Source organism: Bufo bufo, chromosome 9 (assembly GCF_905171765.1).
Source record: "Bufo bufo chromosome 9, aBufBuf1.1, whole genome shotgun sequence".
Lineage (NCBI taxonomy): Eukaryota > Metazoa > Chordata > Amphibia > Anura > Bufonidae > Bufo > Bufo bufo.
Genome location: NC_053397.1, coordinates 67,246,436 through 67,271,401, shown reverse-complemented (window position 1 = coordinate 67,271,401; position 24,966 = coordinate 67,246,436). Strand labels below are relative to the sequence as shown.

Genomic DNA, 24,966 nt, shown 5'->3' with positions numbered 1-24,966 from the left:
GCTCTTGTCATCACATTAGATTTCTCTCTCCTTCTTCCTTCTTTTTCTTCCCTCTCCTTCTCCCCTTTCCGCACTTTTTTTTCCTCTTCTCTTTTTCTTCTTCCTTCTTCTCTCCTTTTTTTCCCTTCTCTTTCTTCCCCTTCTCCCCTCTCTTTACTCTCTTCTTCCTTTTTTTCTGCTCTCGCATTTTATATTAGTCCGGGGGAGGGGAGGGGCACCATGAGACAGTAGAAAGATCTAAAAAAGGAAGCATTCACACAGAGCAAAAAAACAAACAAAAAAATGAAAAAAAATAGGCCCAATAAGGACTGGTCTCACCGGTCTTCGTTTAATAACCGGAAAACCGCAGCAGTTCACTCAAGAGGTTCCAACATGGGTCCAGCACTAGTCCCCAAAGAAGCAGCACAGGAGCCAACAACAGGGAAACCCGGAGGACGGAGAGGGAGCCGCCTATACCTGGACATCAGCAGGAAGAACACAGAGGCATATCCTGGACACAGAAGGGTGTCAGGTTAGGCATATAAGGAGAGGAGGACACAAGGCTAAGGCATCTGAAGATCCACCGGAAGCAAGGGACGGAAAGGCTAGCAGAAGCCCGAAGGAACCGTCACACCATCAAGTCACGAAGCACCGATCAGGGACCCGTTATTAAAATGCACCCCCCTGGCTGCGCAAACCACCTCCAGCACTTAGCTTATTCCGCCCGGCAGAGGGGGGTGTGCGGCGTGGTGAGTTAGGAGAAGGGGAGGAGGACGCGACGCAGCACGCCTACGTCATCACGTCATCCCCACAAACCCATGCATAACCTCTTTAAAATAAGAAATGCACATGTGTGTCCGACGCTGCTACTAACTTTTAAATGTTATTTGATATGAAATTAATAAAATATATATTTGGATTCATTATGTACTGTATATTTATAATTTTGGTGTGGAGAATATAATTTGTTAAACACAGTAGTCATAAAAGTTGGAGCCATATATAATATATAGATTCTACAACACACATAGCAGAGTCAAGGTTGGTGGTTGCCTATGGGCAAGAAATTCAATTGAGGTAATCTCCCAACATCAACCGTCATATAATGGATGATCAACTTAGTCTAATTTCACACTAGCATCTCTCTTTTCCGGAATAGAGATCCGTCATAGGGTCTCAATACAGGAAAAAAATGCTTCCGTTTTGTCCCCATTCATTGTCAATGGGGACAAAACATAACTGAGCAGAAGGGAATGCTCCAAAATGCATTCCGTTCCATTTGGTTGCTTTCTCATACTGGAGAGCAAACCGCAGCAAGCTGTTGTTTTCTTTCCATCCTGGGATGCGGAGCAAAACGGATCCATTGGATCCGTCATGACCCACAATGCAAGTCAATTGGGACGGATCCGTTTTCTCTGACACAATAGAACATGGATCCGTCCCCCATTGACTTTCAATGGAGTTCATGACGGATCCGTCTTGGGTATGTTAAAGAAAATACAACCGGATCCATTCATAACGGATGCAGATGGTTGTATTATCAGTAATGGAAGCAAAAATGCTAGTGTGAAAGTAGCCTTAAATAGGTATTCCTGTTTTAATAATTACATAAATTTTTTTAGAGAATAGGCAGCTTTGCATTTTTTTAATATACACAAGTCTACAAGGGATCTATGAGTCAAAAATTACAGCTCACCTGCTGGCTCCACTGCGATGTGTGAAATGTCTGCAGACCCAGACCCAGACCGACAAAACCAAAGAAGAGTATATTCCAGCATCCAATTTACAGATAAATGCAGTCTTTAGGCTACTTTCACAATTGCGTTCTTGCTGGATCCGTCAAGGATCAGCAATAGCGCTTCCGTTAGGATAATACAACCGGCTGCATGTATTAAGAATGGATCTGGTTGTATTATCTCTGAAATGTCCATGATGGATCCGGGACTAAAACCATTGCAAGTCAATGGGCGCAAGATCCGTTTTCTTTTGTGTCCGAGAAAACAGATCCAGCTTTATTGACTTACATTGTGTTTTATGCTGGATCTGTCTTGCTCCGCATCCCATGACACACTCAAAAACGTTGCTTACAGCGTTTTTCTGTCCGGCATGGGAACGGTGCACTCTGTTCTGTTTAGTTTTGCCCCCATTGGCAATGAACAGGGACAAAACTGAAGCGTTCTCCTCCGCTATTGAGAACCTATGATGGATCTCAATACCTGAAAGGGAAAAACGCTAATGTGAAAGTAGCCTTATTTCATCCAGTAAAAAACAATCCAAACAGCAAAGGATACACAACTTACTCATTTCGAGTCTATAGCTCGCCTTTACTCATGGTTACAAGTGTGGGTGTAACCATGAGTAAGGGCAAGCTGTACGCTCCAAAACATAGGTGGTGTACTGTATTCTTTTCTGTTTGGATTGTTTTTATTGGATGAACAGCTGAGCTGTACACAAGGTAACAAAGTGTTCTGTCCTACTTCTTTGGCCTCATGCACACGACCGTTGTTTGGGTCCGCATCCGAGCCGCTGTTTTGGCGGCTCGGATGCAGACCCATTCACTTCAATGGGACCACAAAAGATGCGGACAGCACTCCGTGTGCGGTCCGCATCCGTTGCTCCGTTCCGCGGCCCCACTAAAAAAATATTTTCCGCGCTTTGCGCACAAGAATAGGCATTTATATTTATGCCCGGACCGCAAAAAACAGCACGGTCGTGTGCATGCGGCCTTTCGGAGTGTGGATTGCTTCTGGGTTCACAGCAGTGGAATCCTGCTGGACCTTCACTCATACTCCAATACTTTGGAGTGGCACTCTCCATCACCTGCTAGTAAATGCTTAATTTTTTACATTTATTTTTTAAATATGCATTTGAAATAACAAAGGGTGTGATGAGACAAAATATTTAATATGTTGTTCTAAGCACTGGACAATTCCTTTTGGGAGTTACCTGAAAATGAATGTATTTACTGAGGTTAAAGTGTTCTGCATACAGGTGAAGGTATTCTAAGATATTGGAATGATGCAGGTATACAGGAAAATCTTCAGGCATTGGGAAATCACTGTAGCACATCATCTCTTTGGAAGTATTTGTGAAAACTGATTTATAAATGCTAGCCCTGTCTTCTTCCACAGTTTCCTATAGGAATGACAATGGTAAACATTTAGAAGATACAAGCAGAGAACCCACACTTCATTGTGTACAACCCAATTAAAACTGCAGCACCAACGTTATAAGGCTGCTTACTAGTGTTGATTGAGCATGCTCGGCCAAACACCAGTTCAGCTCGATCATCTCGATGCTCGGCACATGGCTGTATTCGGCCGAATTCCGCATATGATCGAGCGCAATGCTCGAGTCTCCTCCCCGCCAGCCAATAAATGTGCAGGTAAGTACTGCCCTTCACTGTAATGCCGTAGCCATGTTGGTTACTGGCATTACAGTTATTGGTTGGCCGGAACGCGTCATCGGGTGCTATATAGCACCTGATGAAAAGTGTTCAGCTCACTGTTAGGCCTCTTTCACACTACAGGTTTTTTTTCCGTTTTGCGGGCCGTTTTTTGCATTCCGTATAAGGAACCATTCATTTCAATGGGTCCGCAAAAAAAAAACGGAATGTACTCTGTATGCATTCCGTTTCCGTATCTCCGTTTCGTGCAAAGATAAAACATGTCCTATATTTGGCCGCAAATCACGTTCCGTGGCTCCATTAAAGTCAATGGGTCCGCAAAAAAACGGAATGCATACGGAAATGCATCCGTATGTCTTCCGTATCTGTTTTTTGCGGAACCATCTATTGAAAATGTTATGCCCAGCCCAATTTGTTCTATGTAATTACTGTATACTGTATATGCCATACGGAAAAACGGAATGGAAAAACGGAACAGAAACGGAAACAAAAAACGGAACAACGGATCCGTGAAAAACGGACCGCAAAACACTGAAATAGCCATACGGTAGTGTGAAAGAGGCCTTAGTCAGGGAGAGCTGTGCTGAAGAAGGAAAAGATAGTCTAGGGAGTGAAAAAATTAAAATTTTACGTTTAAAAACTTGTCAGAAATCCTAAAGTCCTTTTAAGAACTATTGTTGTGTGTGGCAGCAGCAATATATATATTTTAGCGCAACCTGCGCTAAATTGCTAAAACTTTACAGACCCAAAAGTTATTTTAAGGACTATTGTGTGTGCAGCAATATCTATTTTTAGCGCATCCTGTGCTAAATAGCGTGCAATAGTTTGGCCGCTGCAGACAGCAACATTATCTCTCCTGTGTAACATGTGCGCATCCCAAAAATATCTGTGACATCCAGTGTACTTTTTCCATAGACGGTGTCCGCTGCGGACAGTAACATTACCTGGGGTACATTTCCTGTGTAACGTTTCCACATCCCAAATACCTGTGAAATTCCCTGTAATTTTTTATTAGCCGCTGCTGACATCAGCGACATTATCTGCAGTATTTTTCCTGTGTAATGTTTCCACATCCAAAATACCTGTGACATTCCATGTAATTTTTTATTAGCCACTGGTGACAGCATTGACATTATCTGCGGTATATCTCCTGTGTGACGTTTCCACAACACAAATACCTGTGACATTCCCTGTAATTTTTTATTAGATGCTGGTGACATCAGCGACATTATCTGCGGTATTTCTCCTTTGTAACATTTCCACATCCCAAATACCTGTGACATTCCCTGTAATTTTATATTAGCCGCTGATGACATCAGCGACATTATCTGCAGTATTTCTCCTGTGTGACGTTTCCCCATCCCAAATACCTTTTTAAATTTTTTTGCGCATACACTTACAAATCCTACTCTACTATACGTGTGACATACTTTCAAGCATATATAACATTTAATATTAAGAAGGCGAGCAGTAAGGGATAGGGAAGTGGCCGTGATGCTGATGGTGCATGCAGAGGCCGTGGCCCTGGGTGCGTTGAAACTGTGCCTGCTGCCACAGTACAAGAAAAACAATAATGCACGATACCTAACTTCATGTCCCAGTTTGCAGGGCGGCGCAGGACAACGCTCTTGAAGTCAGACCAGTGCGACCAGGTGGTCGGTTAGATTGCAGCAGATAATGCTTCCAGTCGGTTAAGCACCACCCTGTCTTCCACCAAGTCCAGTCTCAGTAGCCAAGAGTCTGGTCAACACAATTCTCACCCTGATCCTTCTACCTCCCACCATGGAGAGTCTTGCCAAACAAGTGATCCCACACTCAGATATTCTGAGGAGCTCTTTTCAGCACCATTCCTTCATTTGGCCCTCTCGACAAGCCCGCTTGAAGAGGGACATGAAGAGATCGTGTGCACTCTTGCGCATCCACAGTCACAAGAAGATGCGGGTGAGGAACGGCAATTAGTGTTTCACGAGGTGGATGATGATGATAAGACACGGTTGCCAATAAGTCAACGACAATTAGTGTCTCAAGAGGTTGATGATGAGGATGAGACACAATTGTCAATAACTGAGGTTGTTGTTAGGTCAATAAGTCAGGAGGATGAGCAGAGTGAGGAAGTGAAAGAGGAGGTGGTGGACGATGAAGTCACTGGCCCAACCTGGGAAGGTGGCAAGCCGAGCGAGGACAGCAGTACAGAGGGGGAGGGATCCGCAGGACCGAAACAGGCTGGAAGAGGCAGTGGGGTGGCAAAAGAGAGAAGGCAGGCCACACCAAACAGGCCCGCAACTGTTCCCCGGAGCACACCCTTGCAGAAATCTCCCTTGCCAAGGGGTAGGTGTTCCGCAGTCTTGTGCTTTTTTGAGTAAAGTGCGGACTATAAAAGAATTGTAATTTGCCTGTGCCATACAAAAATGAGCAGGGGCGTGAACACTAACAACCTCACCACCACCAGCATGATCCGCAACATGGCATCAAAGCACCGTAATAGGTGGGCCGAATGCCTGGGTCCACAATCTGTGTCTGCGGGTCACACCACTGCCTCCTCTTCCCCTGTGTTATGTGTTGGCCAATTCCCTGTCGAAGGCGCAGGCCCGGATGCCTCCCGCCCTGCATCTGGACCTTCACAAGCATTATCAGTGACCACCTCCACTTCCATGTCCCAACGCAGCGTACAAATGTCCTTACCCCAGGCATTTGTTAACAAGCGCAAATACCCAGCCACCCACCCACAGGCCATAGCACTAAATGCACACCTTTCCAAATTACTGGCCCTGGAAATGTTGCCATTTAGGCTTGTGGACACTGAGACTTTCCGCAGCCTGATGGCGGCTGTCCCTCGTTACGCAGTCCCCAGCCGCCACTATTTTCCTGGTGTGCCATGCCCACCCTACACCAGCATGTGTACCATAACATCACCCGTTCCCTGACCAACGCAGTTACTGGGAAGGTCCACTTAACCACTGACACATGGACAAGTGCTTTTGGCCAGGGACGCTACATTTCCCTGACGGCACACTGGGTGAATGTTGTGATGGCCGAGAGCGAGTCGTTACCGGCGAGTTGCTACCGACGCCAAGGATTGCGGACCCTAATTCCATAAGGGTTTCCGCGACCACCTACATTAGTGGCTCCAACCCCCACTTCTCCTCCTCCACTTCCACCTGAGAATTTTCCTCTTGCAGCACCAGTCAGCCATCAGTTGGTAGCTGGAAGTAGTGTAGCACTGCAGTGAGGAAGCGTCAACAGGCCGATTTTAAGCTGATCTGCTTAGGTGACAAACAGCACACCGCCGCAAGAGCTGTGGCAGGGGATAAGAGACCAGGCATGGTTGTGTCTGATAATGGCCGTAACTTGGTGGCGCCTTTGGAGCTCGGCAAGCTGACACACATCCTATGCCTAGCCCACATCTTTAACTTAGTGGTTCAGTGGTTTCTCAAAACCTACCCCAATTTGCCTGAGCTACTAGTGAGGGTGTGCCCATTTCCGCAAGTCATCAACAGCTTCCGCCGGTCTGTCAATGCTGCAGCAGCGCTTACAACTGCCAGCTCACCGACTGTTGTGCAACATGAGCACGTGCTGGAACTTGACGTTCCACATGTTGGCCAGGCTTTGTGAGCAGGAGGGGCAGTAGTGGAATACCAGCTGCAACATGTTCATCGCCTTTCCAGTCAGCTTCCGCTCTTCACAAGCGAGGAGTGGGCATGGATGTCTGACCTCTGTGAGGTTTTAAGAAACTTTGAGGAATCAACACAGATGGTGAGCGGCGATAAAACTATTATCAGCATCATCATCCCACTTCTGTGTCTACTCAAACGCTAGCTGTTCACAATTAAGGCCGACGCTTTGCATGTGGAAGAGGTGGAAATGGGGGAAGACATTACACAGGGTGATAGCCAGACAACCCTCAGTTTGTCTTCTTAGCGCAAATTGGATGGATGATGATGACTGATAATACGGGTGCCTCCGCTACAGAGGGTAATACCCATGGAAGTTAAATTCGATCTGTTCAGCGTGGATAGGCAGAAGAGGAGGATGAGGATGAGGAGATTGAGAGTCATCCTCCTGATGACGACAGCGAAGTCTTGCCTGTTGGGACTCTGGCACACATGGCTGACTTTATGTTAGGCTGCCTTTCCTGTAACATACGTGTTATGCGCATTTTGGACAACACTGATTACTGGTTGTTCACCCTTCTCGACCCCCGCTACAAAGAGAACTTCTTATCTCTCATTCCTGTGATGGAGAGGACAAGCAAAATGGTACAATACCAGAAGATCCTTGTGGAAAAATTGCTCCAAAAATTTCCAGCTGACAACGCTGGCGGCAGAGTACGTAGTTCCTTGGGCAACCGAGGAGGGGAGATGAGGGGAGCACACAGCAGTTTTAACAGAGGCAGGGCAACACTCTCCAAAGCCTGGGACAGTTTTATGACACCCCGCCAGCACCCTCACCCTGATGCGCGGCCTAGTGTCACAAGGAGGGAAAGATTTTGGAAGATGGTGAAGGAGTGCGTAGAAGACAGTGTCATCGTCCTCAATGATCCCTCTGTGCCTTACAACTACTGGGTGTCCAAGCTGGACACGTGGCATGAACTGGCGCTCTACGCCTTGGAGGTGCTGGCCTGCCCTGCCGGCAGCATTTTGTCAGAGCGGGTATTTAGTGCTGCTGGGGACATAATAACTGATAAGCGCATCCGCCTGTCAACTGAAAATACTGATAGATTGACTCTTATAAAAATGAACAAGGCCTGGATTGCCCCTGACTTCTCTACTCCACCAGAGGAAAGCTGCAGAACATAAAGGTACTTTAAATGTTTTTTTTTATAATGTACTGAATACACTGTATTCCCATGCACCCCTTCCACCACAAAAAAGGGTATATGGTTCAATCTTCCTTTTTCTCATCCTCCTCCTCTTCCATCAAATAAACATGCTTATTAGTTTGCCCTCTCTCCTAATGTTGTAGAGGGTCAGCTCACCTGCAGGCCCTCGCATATAATGTTTTAGAGGGACATCTCAGCAGCAGGCCCTCACCTACAATCTTTTAGAGGGCCAGCTCACCTGCAGGCCCTCGCATGTAATGTTTTAAAGGGTCAGCTCACCAGCAGGCCCTCACCTACAATCTTTTAGAGGGTCAGCTCACCTGCAGGCCCTCGCATATAATGTTTTAGAGGTTCAGCTCACCAGCAGGCCCTCAACCATACTGTTTTACAGGGTCAGCTCACCAGCAGGCCCTCACCTACAATCTTTTAGAGGGTCAGCTCACCAGCAGTCCCTCGCATATAATGTTTTTCAGGGTCAGCTCACCAGCAGGCTCTCAACCATAATGTTTTACAGGGTCAGCTCACCAGCAGGCCCTCGTTCATAGTTTTTTCAATGGTTAGCTAAGCAGCAGGCACTTCCCCATAATTTTTTCAATGGTCAGCTCTGCAGCAGGCACTCGCCCCTAATGTTTTAGAGAGTCAGCTCTGCAGCAGACCCTCACCCCTAATGTTTTAGATGGTCATCTCAGCAGCAGGCCCTCGCCCGTAATGTTTTAGAGGGTCACCAGCAGGCCCTTGCTCCTAATGTTTTTGAGGGTCACCAGCAGGCCATCAATCATAATTTTTCAAGGGTGTATGATAGGGATGAGCGAACCCGAACTGTATAGTTCGGGTTCGTACCGAATTTTGGGGTGTCCGTGACACGGACCCGAACCCTAACATTTTCGTAAAAGTCCGGGTTCGGGTTCGGTGTTCGGCGCTTTCTTGGCGCTTTTTGAAAGGCTGCAAAGCAGCCAATCAACAAGCGTCATACTACTTGCCCCAAGAAGCCATCACAGCCTTGCCTACTATTGGCATGGCTGTGATTGGCCAGTGCAGCATGTGACCCAGCCTCTATATAAGCTTGGGTCACGTAGCGCTGCACGTCACTCTGCTGATACAAGCGTAGGGAGAGGTTGCTGCTGCGACGTTAGGGCGAGATTAGGCAGATTAACTCCTCCAAAAGACTTCTTTCAGTGATCGATCTCCAGCTGTGGATCATTGAAGTGCTGATATTGAATTGCTCACTTTTTTTAGGCTGCCCAGAGCGTTTTTATATCACTTTTTTCTGGGGTGATCGGCGGCCATTTTGTGGCTTGTGGTGCGCCAGCACAAGCTACCACCAAGTGCATTTAACCATCAATAGTGTGGTTATTTTTTGCTATATCCTACATCAGGTGCGGGCTGAGCCTGTGTCACCCAAGTGCATTTAACCATCAATAGTGTGGTTATTTTTTGGCCATATACTACATCAGGTGCAGGCTGAGCCTGTGTCACCCAAGTGCATTTAACCATCAATAGTGTGGTTATTTTTTGCTATATCCTACATCAGGGTCAAGCTTTCATCAAGTGCATTTAACCATCAATAGTGTAGTTATTTTTTGGCCATATACTACATCAGGTGCAGGATGAGCCTGTGTCACCCAAGTGCATTTAACCATCAATAGTGTGGTTATTTTTTGGCCATATACTACATCAGGGGCAAGTTGAGCCTGTCACCCAGCGCCTAAAAAATAGGCCTGACATTTCTATTCCTCCAAATCAGTACTGTTTTAGCTGGTCAAGTTATTTTTAGTGACTGTAAAAGCACAGTTTTTGTTCTGGGTTGAAAAACAATTCCCAAATTTGCCATTCTCAAAATTAGTAGTTTCTGCTATATCAGGCCTACTTTAAATCTATCCCAAAAAGGGTATATTAGATTCAAGGTGCTGATAGTGTCATTCCTAAAAACTTAACAACAATTCCAGCATATAGAGTAACCCCTAAAACAATAATTTTATTGGTATACCTTAAAAAGGATCCCACTTGGGTCCACTTGTTATAACGCAAATAATATGAAAACAGAATGGTGTATCCTATAATTGCATCCAGTATACTTGGTAACCTGGGGTATGGGGATATTTGTCCCTATAGCTACCCCTGTCCTATAACCTCAGCCCAGGGAGAGCTCCTGATGGTGGAGGCCCCCTGTCCACGTACCTAGACTTCTACCCCTCACAGGTCCCTATGGGGGTACAGCAGGGATATTCCTAGTTTACCAAGAAATAAGGCGAGGATATAAAACACTAATGGATATACATATATATATATATCGACTGGATGCAAAAAGAAAAAAAAAAAAAAAAAAAACACAAAAAAAAAACAATAATAACGTGGTACAGACATATACAAAAATACAATCAGTCAGGGTTGACTATATAGTCATACACCTAAACTACCTCGACGCGTCTCCCCCATAAACAGTGTCATGGGATCATCAGGAGGTATAATATAACATTAGTCTATACAAAGTAGATGCAACCATATAGATACTGGCATATAGCCAGGTCACATAGAAAAGTGCTACACGATGTATACCAGCATAAAGCCAGGTCACACATATGTGCGACCTGGCTTTATGCTGGTATACATCGTGTAGCACTTTTCTATGTGACCTGGCTATATGCCAGTATCTATATGGTTGCATCTACTTTGTATAGACTAATGTTATATTATACCTCCTGATGATCCCATGACACTGTTTATGGGGGAAACGCGTCGAGGTAGTTTAGGTGTATGACTATATAGTCAACCCTGACTGATTGTATTTTTGTATATGTCTGTACCACGTTATTATTGTTTTTTTTTGTGTTTTTTTTTTTTGCATCCAGTCGATATATATATATATGTATATCCATTAGTGTTTTATATCCTCGCCTTATTTCTTGGTAAACTAGGAATATCCCTGCTGTACCCCCATAGGGACCTGTGAGGGGTAGAAGTCTAGGTACGTGGACAGGGGGCCTCCACCATCAGGAGCTCTCCCTGGGCTGAGGTTATAGGACAGGGGTAGCTATAGGGACAAATATCCCCATACCCCAGGTTACCAAGTATACTGGATGCAATTATAGGATACACCATTCTGTTTTCATATTATTTGCGTTATAACAAGTGGACCCAAGTGGGATCCTTTTTAAGGTATACCAATAAAATTATTGTTTTAGGGGTTACTCTATATGCTGGAATTGTTTACAACTATTTACCCCATTATATATCCATGTATATTGATATTGCTGGAATTTGAAAAACTTAATACACACGCTACAGTGCAGATACAAGTCTAATTCTGTGATTAAACGTATACCTGGCACACAGCGCCTAAAAAATAGGCCTGACATTTATATTCCTCCAAATCAGTACTGTTTTAGCTGGTCAAATTATTTTTAGTGACCGTAAAAGCACAGTTTTTGTTCTGGGTTGAAAAACTATTCCCAAATTTGCCATTCTCAAAATTAGTAGTTTCTGCTATATCAGGCCTACTTTAAATCTATCCCTAAAAGGGTATATTAGATTCAAGGTGCTGATAGGGTCATTCTGAAAACAGTGCTACAGTGCAGATACAAGTCTAATTCTGTGATTAAACGTATACCTGTCACCCAGCGCCTAAAAAATAGGCCTCACATTTATATTCAGCTAAATATGTCATTACTGGTGTGCGTGTATTAGTGTAATACGGTACCTAAATAGATAGCCAGACAGTGTTAGGTGTCTGTAAAAAAAGTAAAATAGTAGAAGACTGGCACTCTCAACACAGGGGTCATTAGGTTGCAAATCACAAAATTTAATGTAAGTACATAAAAGGTTAAAATTAATATTGATAAAATGCGTAATTACATACACTGTTGATAAATAAACACAGTCTGGTATCAATGGTAACAAATAAATCAAGGTGATAAATTTTATCAATGTTGCAAGTCCTTGAGAAATTAGCAATAAAGGGATAAAACTTCTTTTTTATTCCTAATGGAGAAAGATCCAATATTGAGATACTTCAGTTGTGTTGAACTTTAGGTATAGTGTTCCTTTTCAAGCAGGCTATAGATTTTAACAGCTCAGAGTATATCTGATAACGCCCACTCTATTAGTATACTTCAATAATAATCAATCCCTCTGGTATTTCAAGGCATATATGATATCAGCCCGCTATACGGGTATGTCTTTATATCAGTCCGGCACTCCGGGACGGTGTACAGATGACAACCCACTATGTGGGCTTACCTTCTCCTTTGTGTCGGACAAACCTCCAAGTGGTCTAAGCGCTGCTGAGAGCCGGCGTCCCGGCTGTTTCTTGGTCAGCGTTCCACGTGGAGTCGGAGACAGGATCGTCACTCCGGAAGTGACGTAGCGGCCAGTTGTATGAAGCACAAGCTTCGTTTTCGTCCGGTCAGGGATACAGTGCACTGTTATCCCACAAAATATAAGGGAAATCTTCTTATAGCTGGGTCATATATAGATCTTTGTCCAGATCCCTAGAAACCAAACGCGTTTCGAGGAGACCTCTCCTCTTCCTCAGTGGTAATGACCCTACTCCATGTTGGATTGATTTTTATACTCCTAGCTGGAAATTCCAAAAGTCAGAAATGGAATATTTTTCAACAACATTTTATCTCTTTTTAGATGTGTTGGATATTATTTTTTCTTTTTTCATGTATATCCTGCATATTTTTTCTCATCTACTATTTCATTAATCGCCTTACTTTTCAATTTTTCTACTTGCGTTTTTGTTGCGTTTTAGGTGCGTTTTTGTTTGGCACATGCGTTTTTTTGGCAAAAGCTGCAGATTTGCTCAGGATACCAAAATCCTACAAGGATTTTGTTGCAACAACTCTACTTAAACTTTTATGGTGATTTTTATCAGCCAATTTTTTAAAAATCATATTTCAATTATATCTCATTAATTCATTTGCCATCTTTCCTCATATACTGTATACCAAACGGCATCATAAATACATATAAAAAATTATAAAACTTTTATTATTTAAAAATAATAAAAATGTGAACTGCATTGTTATAATTCCCATTCAATATAACATCCTATTCGGATTGTTCAAAGTACAATGGATATTTATCAAAATATTCATCCAATGTCAACAAGATATAGAGAGTGAGTCGATTTTGTATTTTAAAGATATGGCAGAAGTTCTTTTGGAATTATAGATCATTTTCCGGATATATAATATTAGGCAGGGAAAAGGGTACACATGTCTGTCTCCGAGAGAGAGCCGCAGCACTGATAAACAGTCAAGCATGCGATTCCCTAACGGAGAGAAACATATGTCCCATAATATTAAAGAAAGCCAAAAATCTCCAACTCTGCATTTAATCCTCTAGGTATAAGACTTCCAAAATCATAAATTCGTTTCGATTCTGCCCTTGACATTTTTTCAATGTGGTTGCCTCCCCTCCAGTCATGATCTATCTGCTCCAGTGCTAGGAAGGAAAGGCCTCCGCCATCTTTGTTGTGGATTTCTTTAAAATGCCTTGATAGAGCATTATTTTCACAGCCTTTGGCTATATTGTTTAAATGTTCAGACATGCGGACCTTTAACTGTCGTTTAGTCCTCCCAACATATTGTTTATTGCATGGGCACTGGATCAGATAGACCACGCTGGAGGAGTTGCATGTCAAAAAGCCTTTAATATCCATCGAGAATGCATTCTGAGTTGAGGAGATTTTTTCTGTTTTTTTAGGAAATTTAGTTTTTTTGCATCCTATACAGGACCCACATCTAAAGAAGCCATCTGGTTTTAGCCAGTTTTGGTTTATTTTCTTCTGCTTTCTTTTGACAGTCGGCGCTATCTGAATACCTAAATTGGGCGCTTTAGTATAAGTTATAAGGGGATTTACTGGGAGTAATGGACCAATAATTTTGTCATGGAGGAAATGATGCCAGTGACGTTTTATGATTCCTGTTATCTGTTTGGAGCAAGCGTTATACGGCAGGATCATCCTGAATTCTGAATTTTGGTTTAATTTCTGTATTTTATTTTCATCAAAGAAAGTGGCTCTCTCCAACTTTCTCACTTTGTTTAGTGCCTCATCTAATAATTTATCTGGATAGAGCTTTTCTTTAAACTGTATATTCATTATGGAGGCTTCTCTTTCAAACTGAGTTTCTTCTGTACAGTTTCTTCTAATACGTCGAAACTGTCCAAAAGGAATATTCATAAGCCAGGTTGGCAAATGACAGCTTGAAAAAAGGATGAACCCATTTTTTGCTGTCGGTTTGTGATGAGTATTACAAATATATTTGTTTTCTTTTCTCATGATCTGAATATCCAAAAAATCTATTTTTTCTGTGTCCGGTCCAACCGTAAAACACAGATTATATTTATTGACATTCAGGTCTTCCAAAAATTTGGATAAGCTAATCTCATCTTTGCGCCAAATAAAAATAATATCATCTATATAACGCCGCCATAGGACCAGGTCCCCCCCCAGTCTAGAGCCAATAGTCTCCTGCTCCCACTGGGCCAGGAACAAATTGGCATAACTGGGGGCGAACCTGGTTCCCATGGCGGTGCCCCTCAACTGTAAATAAAAATCTTCCTCAAACATGAAATAATTGTGGCGTAAAATATGGTCAACTCCCTCCACAATGAAGTCTATCTGTTCTGTTTTGAGGGTGTTATCCCCCTTTAATTGTTTCTTAAGAGCCTCCACTCCCTGCTCATGATCTATCACCGTATATAGTGATTGGACGTCCAATGTATTTATAATCCATTCTGGTTGGACGTCCAAACCTTCTAATTCTTTTATTATTTGTGTAGTGTCTCTAATATGAGACATAGATTTTTTAACGAAGGGCTGAAGTAAAGTGTCCAAATACTGCGACAGATTGGATGTCAGGGAACCTATTCCTGATATAATAGGGCGACCGGGGGGATTGGTCAAGTCCTTATGTATTTTTGGTAAACAGTAAAATATTGGCAATCTCCCCGGTGTGCCCATAATAAATCTATGTTCATTTTCTTGGAGGATCCCCTGCTGTAATCCTCTGTCGCAGTATTCTAATAAGGAGGCTCTGAATGTTGTCAGAGGATCTGCTTTAATCAATCTATATGTAGATTGATCCATAAGTTGTCTCATACATTCATTATGGTATTGTTCTTGTCCCCAGATGACTATAGCGCCACCCTTATCAGCCGGTCGAATAATTATATTATGTTCTTTCTGGAGTTCCTGTAAGGCTTTAAACTCTCCTCTAGTTAGATTATTACTATTGTAATTTCTTTCTTTCATCCGTTCTAGATCTGTTTCCACATTTTTTTGAAAAGCCATCATTTCAGGACTTATTTCGGCTCTGGGAAATTTTTTTGATTTACACTTTAGTTGAGTATGTGTAAATGGGTCACTTCGTTCATTATTAGTAGTTGCCGGATTTTTTAAAAAATATTTTTTTAAACATAATTTTCTAATAAATTTTTGAATACCTATATAGGTATTAAATTTATTCAATTTAGTGGTAGGGGCAAATTTCAAACCTTTGTTTAATAACGTGATCTGTTGTGGACTAAGATTAATGGTGCTAAGATTAATTATATTATTTGAATCCATATTCAGTAGTGTCTTCTGTGCTCGAATTTTCTTTTTTCCTCTTCGTGTCTTTGTGGTTTTGGAGGATACTGTTTGTGGTGTTGTTGTTGATTGTCTTGTGTGTAATTTTTCTGTGTATTGTGCTCGTGTTTTCGTAGATGAGCTTTCACATAAGTGGGTTTCCTTTGTTCTTGTGGTGAAATTCTGTGTCGCAAATTGTAAGGGGGTCTGTGAGGGGTTTGTGTCATTATGTTTTGTTCCGGTGAGCGTGACCCTCTCCGCCGAATTCTCGGTGGATGATGGGGGGGAGTTTGATCTAAAAAAGAATGATGTGTCAGGGTTTCATATCGATTTTGAGTTGGTATATTATATATCTCGCGTTCAGGGGTTTCTTCCCGTACATAATCATGTACATCCCCTATTGGATCTATCCTATTTGTCCGATTTTCATTGCTATAAGGCTTAGATATATTTTTATGTTTTTTGCCCTTCTTCAATATAATCTCCTGTTCCATTTTATCAAGACTCTTACAGAGTCTCTCCTGCCACATATTATATATCTCATTTTGTGGTAATTTATCTAATATAATTTTTAATTCAGAGATTTTCTGAGACAAGTTGGCCAAAATCTCAGATCTCCTTTTTATAATTAATTCTACAAGCTCCCGTGATTGTTTCATAAGGAGCCCTTGCCATTCTTTGTCGAACTCTTCCCCCATTAAATCTTGTGCAGGTGTTTTTATTATTTGCAATCCTTTTGGGATTCTATCATAAGTTAAATACTGTTTTAAAGATCGTATCTCCCAAATTTGCCTAAGTTGTTTCTGCATAATCCATTCAAGTTCTCTGAACGTATCCGAAACGGATGTCTCCCCACTTTCGCTATGGGAATTGTCCGTACCATTAAACATAAAGGTTTCTGCCTTTTGTTTTTTGCTTTCCATATGACTCCATATGTCCATGGCGGCGATATGGGGTGCTAAATTTCCTAATTGGGTGAAAATCAAGTCAAAGAAAAGGAAATATAGGAAATAGCTCACCCACTCGCATCCACTACGAGGTGCTCTAGTCTAAATGTGAAACACCCTTCACGGCAAAAATAGTAAAATAGTAGAAGACTGGCACTCTCAACACAGGGGTCATTAGGTTGCAAATCACAAAATTTAATGTAAGTACATAAAAGGTTAAAATTAATATTGATAAAATGCGTAATTACATACACTGTTGATAAATAAACACAGTCTGGTATCAATGGTAACAAATAAATCAAGGTGATAAATTTTATCAATGTTGCAAGTCCTTGAGAAATTAGCAATAAAGGGATAAAACTTCTTTTTTATTCCTAATGGAGAAAGATCCAATATTGAGATACTTCAGTTGTGTTGAACTTTAGGTATAGTGTTCCTTTTCAAGCAGGCTATAGATTTTAACAGCTCAGAGTATATCTGATAACGCCCACTCTATTAGTATACTTCAATAATAATCAATCCCTCTGGTATTTCAAGGCATATATGATATCAGCCCGCTATACGGGTATGTCTTTATATCAGTCCGGCACTCCGGGACGGTGTACAGATGACAACCCACTATGTGGGCTTACCTTCTCCTTTGTGTCGGACAAACCTCCAAGTGGTCTAAGCGCTGCTGAGAGCCGGCGTCCCGGCTGTTTCTTGGTCAGCGTTCCACGTGGAGTCGGAGACAGGATCGTCACTCCGGAAGTGACGTAGCGGCCAGTTGTATGAAGCACAAGCTTCGTTTTCGTCCGGTCAGGGATACAGTGCACTGTTATCCCACAAAATATAAGGGAAATCTTCTTATAGCTGGGTCATATATAGATCTTTGTCCAGATCCCTAGAAACCAAACGCGTTTCGAGGAGACCTCTCCTCTTCCTCAGTGGTAATGACCCTACTCCATGTTGGATTGATTTTTATACTCCTAGCTGGAAATTCCAAAAGTCAGAAATGGAATATTTTTCAACAACATTTTATCTCTTTTTAGATGTGTTGGATATTATTTTTTCTTTTTTCATGTATATCCTGCATATTTTTTCTCATCTACTATTTCATTAATCGCCTTACTTTTCAATTTTTCTACTTGCGTTTTTGTTGCGTTTTAGGTGCGTTTTTGTTTGGCACATGCGTTTTTTTGGCAAAAGCTGCAGATTTGCTCAGGATACCAAAATCCTACAAGGATTTTGTTGCAACAACTCTACTTAAACTTTTATGGTGATTTTTATCAGCCAATTTTTTAAAAATCATATTTCAATTATATCTCATTAATTCATTTGCCATCTTTCCTCATATACTGTATACCAAACGGCATCATAAATACATATAAAAAATTATAAAACTTTTATTATTTAAAAATAATAAAAATGTGAACTGCATTGTTATAATTCCCATTCAATATAACATCCTATTCGGATTGTTCAAAGTACAATGGATATTTATCAAAATATTCATCCAATGTCAACAAGATATAGAGAGTGAGTCGATTTTGTATTTTAAAGATATGGCAGAAGTTCTTTTGGAATTATAGATCATTTTCCGGATATATAATATTAGGCAGGGAAAAGGGTACACATGTCTGTCTCCGAGAGAGAGCCGCAGCACTGATAAACAGTCAAGCATGCGATTCCCTAACGGAGAGAAACATATGTCCCATAATATTAAAGAAAGCCAAAAATCTCCAACTCTGCATTTAATCCTCTAGGTATAAGACTTCCAAAATCATAAATTCGTTTCGATTCTGCCCTTGACATTTTTTCAATGTGGTTGCCTCCCCTCCAGTCATGATCTATCTGCTCCAGTGCTAGGAAGGAAAGGCCTCCGCCATCTTTGTTGTGGATTTCTTTAAAATGCCTTGATAGAGCATTATTTTCACAGCCTTTGGCTATATTGTTTAAATGTTCAGACATGCGGACCTTTAACTGTCGTTTAGTCCTCCCAACATATTGTTTATTGCATGGGCACTGGATCAGATAGACCACGCTGGAGGAGTTGCATGTCAAAAAGCCTTTAATATCCATCGAGAATGCATTCTGAGTTGAGGAGATTTTTTCTGTTTTTTTAGGAAATTTAGTTTTTTTGCATCCTATACAGGACCCACATCTAAAGAAGCCATCTGGTTTTAGCCAGTTTTGGTTTATTTTCTTCTGCTTTCTTTTGACAGTCGGCGCTATCTGAATACCTAAATTGGGCGCTTTAGTATAAGTTATAAGGGGATTTACTGGGAGTAATGGACCAATAATTTTGTCATGGAGGAAATGATGCCAGTGACGTTTTATGATTCCTGTTATCTGTTTGGAGCAAGCGTTATACGGCAGGATCATCCTGAATTCTGAATTTTGGTTTAATTTCTGTATTTTATTTTCATCAAAGAAAGTGGCTCTCTCCAACTTTCTCACTTTGTTTAGTGCCTCATCTAATAATTTATCTGGATAGAGCTTTTCTTTAAACTGTATATTCATTATGGAGGCTTCTCTTTCAAACTGAGTTTCTTCTGTACAGTTTCTTCTAATACGTCGAAACTGTCCAAAAGGAATATTCATAAGCCAGGTTGGCAAATGACAGCTTGAAAAAAGGATGAACCCATTTTTTGCTGTCGGTTTGTGATGAGTATTACAAATATATTTGTTTTCTTTTCTCATGATCTGAATATCCAAAAAATCTATTTTTTCTGTGTCCGGTCCAACCGTAAAACACAGATTATATTTATTGACATTCAGGTCTTCCAAAATTTGGATAAGCTAATCTCATCTTTGCGCCAAATAAAAATAATATCATCTATATAACGCCGCCATAGGACCAGGTCTATCCAGATAAATTATTAGATGAGGCACTAAACAAAGTGAGAAAGTTGGAGAGAGCCACTTTCTTTGATGAAAATAAAATACAGAAATTAAACCAAAATTCAGAATTCAGGATGATCCTGCCGTATAACGCTTGCTCCAAACAGATAACAGGAATCATAAAACGTCACTGGCATCATTTCCTCCATGACAAAATTATTGGTCCATTACTCCCAGTAAATCCCCTTATAACTTATACTAAAGCGCCCAATTTAGGTATTCAGATAGCGCCGACTGTCAAAAGAAAGCAGAAGAAAATAAACCAAAACTGGCTAAAACCAGATGGCTTCTTTAGATGTGGGTCCTGTATAGGATGCAAAAAAACTAAATTTCCTAAAAAAACAGAAAAAATCTCCTCAACTCAGAATGCATTCTCGATGGATATTAAAGGCTTTTTGACATGCAACTCCTCCAGCGTGGTCTATCTGATCCAGTGCCCATGCAATAAACAATATGTTGGGAGGACTAAACGACAGTTAAAGGTCCGCATGTCTGAACATTTAAACAATATAGCCAAAGGCTGTGAAAATAATGCTCTATCAAGGCATTTTAAAGAAATCCACAACAAAGATGGCGGAGGCCTTTCCTTCCTAGCACTGGAGCAGATAGATCATGACTGGAGGGGAGGCAACCACATTGAAAAAATGTCAAGGGCAGAATCGAAACGAATTTATGATTTTGGAAGTCTTATACCTAGAGGATTAAATGCAGAGTTGGAGATTTTTGGCTTTCTTTAATATTATGGGACATATGTTTCTCTCCGTTAGGGAATCGCATGCTTGACTGTTTATCAGTGCTGCGGCTCTCTCTCGGAGACAGACATGTGTACCCTTTTCCCTGCCTAATATTATATATCCGGAAAATGATCTATAATTCCAAAAGAACTTCTGCCATATCTTTAAAATACAAAATCGACTCACTCTCTATATCTTGTTGACATTGGATGAATATTTTGATAAATATCCATTGTACTTTGAACAATCCGAATAGGATGTTATATTGAATGGGAATTATAACAATGCAGTTCACATTTTTATTATTTTTAAATAATAAAAGTTTTATAATTTTTTTATATGTATTTATGATGCCGTTTGGTATACAGTATATGAGGAAAGATGGCAAATGAATTAATGAGATATAATTGAAATATGATTTTTAAAAAATTGGCTGATAAAAATCACCATAAAAGTTTAAGTAGAGTTGTTGCAACAAAATCCTTGTAGGATTTTGGTATCCTGAGCAAATCTGCAGCTTTTGCCAAAAAAACGCATGTGCCAAACAAAAACGCACCTAAAACGCAACAAAAACGCAAGTAGAAAAATTGAAAAGTAAGGCGATTAATGAAATAGTAGATGAGAAAAAATATGCAGGATATACATGAAAAAAGAAAAAATAATATCCAACACATCTAAAAAGAGATAAAATGTTGTTGAAAAATATTCCATTTCTGACTTTTGGAATTTCCAGCTAGGAGTATAAAAATCAATCCAACATGGAGTAGGGTCATTACCACTGAGGAAGAGGAGAGGTCTCCTCGAAACGCGTTTGGTTTCTAGGGATCTGGACAAAGATCTATATATGACCCAGCTATAAGAAGATTTCCCTTATATTTTGTGGGATAACAGTGCACTGTATCCCTGACCGGACGAAAACGAAGCTTGTGCTTCATACAACTGGCCGCTACGTCACTTCCGGAGTGACGATCCTGTCTCCGACTCCACGTGGAACGCTGACCAAGAAACAGCCGGGACGCCGGCTCTCAGCAGCGCTTAGACCACTTGGAGGTTTGTCCGACACAAAGGAGAAGGTAAGCCCACATAGTGGGTTGTCATCTGTACACCGTCCCGGAGTGCCGGACTGATATAAAGACATACCCGTATAGCGGGCTGATATCATATATGCCTTGAAATACCAGAGGGATTGATTATTATTGAAGTATACTAATAGAGTGGGCGTTATCAGATATACTCTGAGCTGTTAAAATCTATAGCCTGCTTGAAAAGGAACACTATACCTAAAGTTCAACACAACTGAAGTATCTCAATATTGGATCTTTCTCCATTAGGAATAAAAAAGAAGTTTTATCCCTTTATTGCTAATTTCTCAAGGACTTGCAACATTGATAAAATTTATCACCTTGATTTATTTGTTACCATTGATACCAGACTGTGTTTATTTATCAACAGTGTATGTAATTACGCATTTTATCAATATTAATTTTAACCTTTTATGTACTTACATTAAATTTTGTGATTTGCAACCTAATGACCCCTGTGTTGAGAGTGCCAGTCTTCTACTATTTTACTATTTTTGCCGTGAAGGGTGTTTCACATTTAGACTAGAGCACCTCGTAGTGGATGCGAGTGGGTGAGCTATTTCCTATATTTCCTTTTCTTTGACTTGATTTTCACCCAATTAGGAAATTTAGCACCCCATATCGCCGCCATGGACATATGGAGTCATATGGAAAGCAAAAAACAAAAGGCAGAAACCTTTATGTTTAATGGTACGGACAATTCCCATAGCGAAAGTGGGGAGACATCCGTTTCGGATACGTTCAGAGAACTTGAATGGATTATGCAGAAACAACTTAGGCAAATTTGGGAGATACGATCTTTAAAACAGTATTTAACTTATGATAGAATCCCAAAAGGATTGCAAATAATAAAAACACCTGCACAAGATTTAATGGGGGAAGAGTTCGACAAAGAATGGCAAGGGCTCCTTATGAAACAATCACGGGAGCTTGTAGAATTAATTATAAAAAGGAGATCTGAGATTTTGGCCAACTTGTCTCAGAAAATCTCTGAATTAAAAATTATATTAGATAAATTACCACAAAATGAGATATATAATATGTGGCAGGAGAGACTCTGTAAGAGTCTTGATAAAATGGAACAGGAGATTATATTGAAGAAGGGCAAAAAACATAAAAATATATCTAAGCCTTATAGCAATGAAAATCGGACAAATAGGATAGATCCAATAGGGGATGTACATGATTATGTACGGGAAGAAACCCCTGAACGCGAGATATATAATATACCAACTCAAAATCGATATGAAACCCTGACACATCATTCTTTTTTAGATCAAACTCCCCCCCATCATCCACCGAGAATTCGGCGGAGAGGGTCACGCTCACCGGAACAAAACATAATGACACAAACCCCTCACAGACCCCCTTACAATTTGCGACACAGAATTTCACCACAAGAACAAAGGAAACCCACTTATGTGAAAGCTCATCTACGAAAACACGAGCACAATACACAGAAAAATTACACACAAGACAATCAACAACAACACCACAAACAGTATCCTCCAAAACCACAAAGACACGAAGAGGAAAAAAGAAAATTCGAGCACAGAAGACACTACTGAATATGGATTCAAATAATATAATTAATCTTAGCACCATTAATCTTAGTCCACAACAGATCACGTTATTAAACAAAGGTTTGAAATTTGCCCCTACCACTAAATTGAATAAATTTAATACCTATATAGGTATTCAAAAATTTATTAGAAAATTATGTTTAAAAAAATATTTTTTAAAAAATCCGGCAACTACTAATAATGAACGAAGTGACCCATTTACACATACTCAACTAAAGTGTAAATCAAAAAAATTTCCCAGAGCCGAAATAAGTCCTGAAATGATGGCTTTTCAAAAAAATGTGGAAACAGATCTAGAACGGATGAAAGAAAGAAATTACAATAGTAATAATCTAACTAGAGGAGAGTTTAAAGCCTTACAGGAACTCCAGAAAGAACATAATATAATTATTCGACCGGCTGATAAGGGTGGCGCTATAGTCATCTGGGGACAAGAACAATACCATAATGAATGTATGAGACAACTTATGGATCAATCTACATATAGATTGATTAAAGCAGATCCTCTGACAACATTCAGAGCCTCCTTATTAGAATACTGCGACAGAGGATTACAGCAGGGGATCCTCCAAGAAAATGAACATAGATTTATTATGGGCACACCGGGGAGATTGCCAATATTTTACTGTTTACCAAAAATACATAAGGACTTGACCAATCCCCCCGGTCGCCCTATTATATCAGGAATAGGTTCCCTGACATCCAATCTGTCGCAGTATTTGGACACTTTACTTCAGCCCTTCGTTAAAAAATCTATGTCTCATATTAGAGACACTACACAAATAATAAAAGAATTAGAAGGTTTGGACGTCCAACCAGAATGGATTATAAATACATTGGACGTCCAATCACTATATACGGTGATAGATCATGAGCAGGGAGTGGAGGCTCTTAAGAAACAATTAAAGGGGGATAACACCCTCAAAACAGAACAGATAGACTTCATTGTGGAGGGAGTTGACCATATTTTACGCCACAATTATTTCATGTTTGAGGAAGATTTTTATTTACAGTTGAGGGGCACCGCCATGGGAACCAGGTTCGCCCCCAGTTATGCCAATTTGTTCCTGGCCCAGTGGGAGCAGGAGACTATTGGCTCTAGACTGGGGGGGGACCTGGTCCTATGGCGGCGTTATATAGATGATATTATTTTTATTTGGCGCAAAGATGAGATTAGCTTATCCAAATTTTTGGAAGACCTGAATGTCAATAAATATAATCTGTGTTTTACGGTTGGACCGGACACAGAAAAAATAGATTTTTTGGATATTCAGATCATGAGAAAAGAAAACAAATATATTTGTAATACTCATCACAAACCGACAGCAAAAAATGGGTTCATCCTTTTTTCAAGCTGTCATTTGCCAACCTGGCTTATGAATACTCCTTTTGGACAGTTTCGACGTATTAGAAGAAACTGTACAGAAGAAACTCAGTTTGAAAGAGAAGCCTCCATAATGAATATACAGTTTAAAGAAAAGCTCTATCCAGATAAATTATTAGATGAGGCACTAAACAAAGTGAGAAAGTTGGAGAGAGCCACTTTCTTTGATGAAAATAAAATACAGAAATTAAACCAAAATTCAGAATTCAGGATGATCCTGCCGTATAACGCTTGCTCCAAACAGATAACAGGAATCATAAAACGTCACTGGCATCATTTCCTCCATGACAAAATTATTGGTCCATTACTCCCAGTAAATCCCCTTATAACTTATACTAAAGCGCCCAATTTAGGTATTCAGATAGCGCCGACTGTCAAAAGAAAGCAGAAGAAAATAAACCAAAACTGGCTAAAACCAGATGGCTTCTTTAGATGTGGGTCCTGTATAGGATGCAAAAAAACTAAATTTCCTAAAAAAACAGAAAAAATCTCCTCAACTCAGAATGCATTCTCGATGGATATTAAAGGCTTTTTGACATGCAACTCCTCCAGCGTGGTCTATCTGATCCAGTG

The 24,966-nt window shown here is 40.7% G+C and overlaps 1 protein-coding gene across 2 annotated transcripts in view; it reads right to left on the bottom strand.

Moving 5' to 3' along the window:
- LOC120979406 (dimethylaniline monooxygenase [N-oxide-forming] 2-like) overlaps window positions 1-24,966 on the bottom strand; it is a 91,138-nt gene that overhangs the window by 42,298 nt on the left and 23,874 nt on the right. For both annotated transcript variants that reach the window (XM_040408144.1, XM_040408145.1), the window contains one exon: window positions 2,926-3,114. In XM_040408144.1, the coding sequence (XP_040264078.1) occupies window positions 2,926-3,114 (189 nt within the window). The remainder of the gene's footprint in view (window positions 1-2,925; window positions 3,115-24,966) is intronic.